Genomic DNA, 4,590 nt, shown 5'->3' on the forward strand with positions numbered 1-4,590 from the left:
GCCTACTGTGTGTGAGGATAGCCACAGCCATGTGGGCCTACTGTGTGTGTGAGGACAGCCAGAGCCACGTGGGCCTACTGAGTGTGTGAGGACAGCCAGAGCCATTCCTCCGTATTTAGTGCCATTTCTGTTACGTCTTTTTGGAGATCCTTCCTCATGTTTTCCCATAACTGTATGAGGTTTATCCAGGGATCCTCGTACATTGCCTTGGAACCCGGCTGGATGTTCAGTCAGGGCCAAGCTCCTTTTCCTTGCGCAGTACCTTTCTGGTTTGAGACACGTCCCAGGGCTGGGTCCTTGGCTCCCCCCCAAGGTCCAGCGGCTGTTGCAGGAGCTCCCCTCCGTCCGGCCTCTGCCATGATGGCCCTGGGCTGGCTGATCACGCCCCTTCGGCTCCACACCTTCTGTCCTTCCGCCACCTTGGGGGCGCCCCGTCTGCTGGCCTTGTCTCTGACAGGCGTCTTGTTCCCTTCTCAACAGAGATCTTGCAGCTGGCTCACTTGGCCGGGAAGCAGTCACGAAACGTCTTCACGGCCGCGTCTTGTATGCGAGGCGACGGGGACATCTCCAACCCTGCCGTGGGCTTCAAGTCCCACCTCGTTCGCTTGATTGGGAACCTGTGCTACAAGAATGGGAAAAACCAAGACAAGGTAGGCTCGCCTGGGGCCAGGCATGTCCTGGAGGCCGCAGAGGGCGGCTGCGCATTTGTCTCGGAGTCTTAGTGCCCGTACCTGGCTTTAGCCGTGTGCCCGAGGGGGTGGCCCAGAGTGGGAGCCAGAGGACTGAGGGCTGACGTCGGACGTTCCCTTCCCCTCTCTGGGCCTCACAATGGACAGAGGAGACCCCCCGAGCTTCCTCCGGGCCCTGCATCTGGGGCTTTCCCAGGGGCTCTGCCTGCCAGGGAGTGCGCTGGCTGCCATGACAGCATTGGCGCAGGGACCTCCCAGTGGGACAGCTCCCTCGGCCAGTGCCCGGTAGCACCTGCTGTGTGGCCAAATCCTCTGGGAGAGTTCTCTGGGCACCCAGTGGGTTCTCCTAGCCAGGGTGTGTCGGAGAGAATGCACCCAGGTGCCTTTTGCACTTTTCTTCCGATAGTACTGCTTGGGCCCACAACCACAGGGTTCTGCCCCACTGGGACTCTGGGAAAGCCTCCCCAGCTGGACCCTCCTCCTGAGCCCAGGAGCAGCCAGGGCCTGGAGGCACGTGGGAGGGACAGCCGGCCCACCCATGACTGATGCACAATCGCGGTCATTGGGTTTGCTCCTGGCTGGATCTCAGTGTCCCCCCTTGTTGGTAGGGATGAGGCCCCCGGCCTCCAACAGAGGACATAGACACAGCTCAGCAGCCAAGGCTGGAGGGGCCGTGATCTGTATCAGTGGAGGGCAGGCTGACACTGAGGAGGTCACAGAGTTGCTAGCCCTGGGGCTGAGGGAGGCTTCGCTGAACTGACAGTCATTGTTTGCTCAGTTGCAACATGTCTCAATTCATCCATTTACTCTTGGCACTTACTGACTGCCCAGCCTCGGGCAAGGCTCTTGCCCTCTCTGGGCCTCTGCAGAGTCAGGGTCACGGTCATTGGGCTCCCCAAAGGCAGGCTGCAGCCAGACTGGCGGTTGGTGTCTTCTGGAATTTCCCTGTCCACCAGGGCATGGTGGCTACGGTAGGGCTGAATCAGGCGTCGGTGGGCAGTGGCCTCCTAAGTCATCCCTCCCGTAGCCTATGATGAGTGTCCCGAGGCCTTGGGAGCCCAGCCATGACCACAGAGGCTGCCCCTGCTGCCTGAGGGCCTTAACAGCCTTCTGGGCCCAGAGCATCACCGAAGAAACACGGTGGAAGGCAGGGAGAGTGAGGGAGATCCGGGGAGAGGAGGAAAAGGAGCAGTCAGATGGAGGGGTCCAGGAGGTCTCTTGTGTGTGTGTGTGTGCTCGTGAGAGTATGTGAGTGTGCGTGTGTGTGCATATGTGTATGAGTGTGAGAGTCCATGTGTATGTATGTGTGCGTGCATGTGTAAATGAGCGTATGTATGTGTGTGCATGTGTAAATGAGCGTGTAGGTATGTGTGTACATGTGCTCATGAGAGTATTGCGTGTGCATGTGTGTGTATGTGTGCAACATGCTTCTGAGAGTATGAGTGTGTGTGTGTGCAAATGAGCATATGTGAGTGTGGGAGTGCATGTGTGTGTGTATGTGTGCACGCGTGCTCATGAGAGTATGAGTGTGCATGTGTGTGTATATATGCAACGTGCTCCTGAGAGCATGAGTGTGCATGTGTGCTTGTGCAAATGAGCATATGTGAATGAGTGTGTGTGTGCGTGTGTGTGTATAGGTGGGTGTAAGTGCATGGGAGCATGTGCACGAGCACATGTGAGTGTGTATGTGTGAGTGTACGTGTGAGAGTGTGAGGGCGTGTGCTGCTGTGGATTGTGACTATACAAATGTGGCGTCACGGTCGTGTACAAGCGAGTGTGCGTAGGAGTGCATTTGAGAGCACGTGTGGACAGGAGCGTGCAGGGGCAGGGGTTCTGAGCCCTGCTGGCGATTTCAGGCTGAGCATCTGGAGGCTGCGGCCTGCACTTCCTCTCTGCCCTGCCCTGGGCGTCTGGGGCCAGGCACGGCTGCCCCGAGGGTGGGCTCCGTCTGCTCGTGTGCCTCTGGGCCACCCACCTTGGTTGGTGGGGGTTGGCAGCCGTCCTCATAAACGGTCTTGGTCAAGGGAAGGCTAGCTGCCCTCCAGCGGGGAGAGGTTTAGAGTCAGGGGTTGGGTGCGACGCTGGCAGACTCCGGAGGTAGTGAGCTCTCCATCTCTGGAGCCTTTCAGAGCAGCTGGGGGAAGCAGACGTCGGCTCAGACAAGATTCCCTCTGGCCAGGTGCCTCCTCGGGGGCTGTGCAGCCGGTCCTCGGCCAGCTCCCCTGGTGCCGGCAGGCGGGGGTGAGGGGGTGGCTTCTCTCTGAGCTGGTGCGCTCTGTCTCTGTTGGACCTCAGGCTCTTCCTCTGTCAGAGCCTCAGCTTATCGCTTGGGAGGCTGGATGTACAGGCATGATTTGGCTTGCTGCAAATTCCATTTCTTTGTCATGTAATCCTAGTTCAAGAAGTATGTTAGAATTCATAAATCAAGCTGTCACCGTGTGTCTCCTTACCTCACAGTTCCTGTTACAGTAAATGAAATTAAAATTCCTGTCCAGAGGACATGGACCACGGCTGGCTGCGTTGCCCCTCGGGGGTGAGGCTGCTCTCTGCCCTGCTGGGTCGGGGTGGCCCCGGCCGGCTCCTCCCCCCGACGGGCTGGGGCCGTCCCCTGGGCTGCCCCGGCCAGCTCCCTGCCCTCATGGGCTCGGGCTGTCCCCGGGCCGCCTCGGCATGGCTCCCCGCTGGGGAGAGCCCCGCGCTGCCCAAATTCTTTGGTGGTCGTGGAGCAGCGTCGTCCAGGATGAGTCGTGGCGTCTCCACTGGCAGAGCGGGGGTGGCAGTTTCTGGGTTGTCTTGCGTATTCCTGCCATCCGGTTTGGAGCTGAGGCAGTCTGCTGGATGCTCACATTGGTCAGAGCCATAATCTATCTCCATTTTTCAGATGGGGAGACTGAGACACTGGACAGAGGATTTGCCCAGAATCTCTTAGAAATGCCCCCCACCCTCCGGTGGGCCTTGGGCTGCTGCTGCCCCTTCCTGTGGCGCCTCCTTTGTAGTCAGCAGAGGCTTTCCATCCAACAGGCCAGTCGAGCTTGGGGTAGAATCCTTGTTATCTCCAGGTTCCAGATGGGTCAGTACATAGCAGAGCTCAGCCTCGAACCCAGGTCTTTGCAGGCAGCATGCTGCGTTGGGGAGAGAAGCAGCTTCCGCCCAGCCAACAGTGGTGGGTAGCTGGTGAGTCACTGCATGGACTAGCGGGGATACTTCACCTTCAGGAGGTCCCATCACCGGTCAGTGGCACAGCCCATAGGAGGGCAGAGGAAAGATGCCGGCCATGGGACCCTGGGTACCGCGTCCCCGATGCAAGGCCCGGTCACTCTCCATGGGCCGGGGTGGCAGGCTCAGTGCTGGCCCATTCGCTGGTCAGGAGGAGGAGGTGCTGGAGCAGGGGCCTGGGCCTGTCTGGGGAGAGGTCTGTCCTTGGGCGTGAGCCCTGGAGCCGTGGCAAGTGCCGTTCAGGGGGCGCTGGCCGGGCCCAGGAGCGTTTCCCCCCTCTCCAGATGCTGAAAGCCTCTGACGGGTTGTCGGGCTCCTCCGCGGCTGGGAAGAGGGGCCCGTCTTCTTCAGGAATGCTGCAGTGGATGGACGACAGAGCTATCCGTCAGCCACCCAAACCGCTTTGATCTTGGCGCACCCTTGGCATTCTGCTAGCGGCAGCCACAGTGAGGCTGATCAGAGGGGCCCCAGACGAGGGCTTTTTATTTTTCATTAACAATTAAAGTTGCTGCTTTAAGAAACCTAGCTAGCTGGTCTTGCTCTGCTGCAACTTAATTTTGTGTAGAGGAGGCTCCTCCAGAGTGTGGTCTGAGCAAGGGAGCAGGTGAGAGAGCGAGGGCTTCTCAGGCTCCTGCTATGGATCTGCAAGAGAGCATGTGAGCAAGAGAGCGCGTGTGCAAGAGGG

At 59.2% G+C, this 4,590-nt stretch overlaps 1 protein-coding gene across 2 annotated transcripts in view; it reads left to right on the forward strand.

Moving 5' to 3' along the window:
• The window catches only part of ATXN10 (ataxin 10), an 85,353-nt gene that overhangs the window by 41,934 nt on the left and 38,829 nt on the right, over nucleotides 1-4,590 (forward strand). For both annotated transcript variants that reach the window (XM_027854286.1, XM_027854285.1), the window contains exon 9: nucleotides 481-650. In XM_027854286.1, coding sequence (XP_027710087.1) covers nucleotides 481-650 — 170 coding nt within the window. The remainder of the gene's footprint in view (nucleotides 1-480; nucleotides 651-4,590) is intronic.

This window comes from Vombatus ursinus, unplaced genomic scaffold (assembly GCF_900497805.2).
Source record: "Vombatus ursinus unplaced genomic scaffold, bare-nosed wombat genome assembly UNPS02010394.1, whole genome shotgun sequence".
Taxonomy (NCBI): domain Eukaryota; kingdom Metazoa; phylum Chordata; class Mammalia; order Diprotodontia; family Vombatidae; genus Vombatus; species Vombatus ursinus.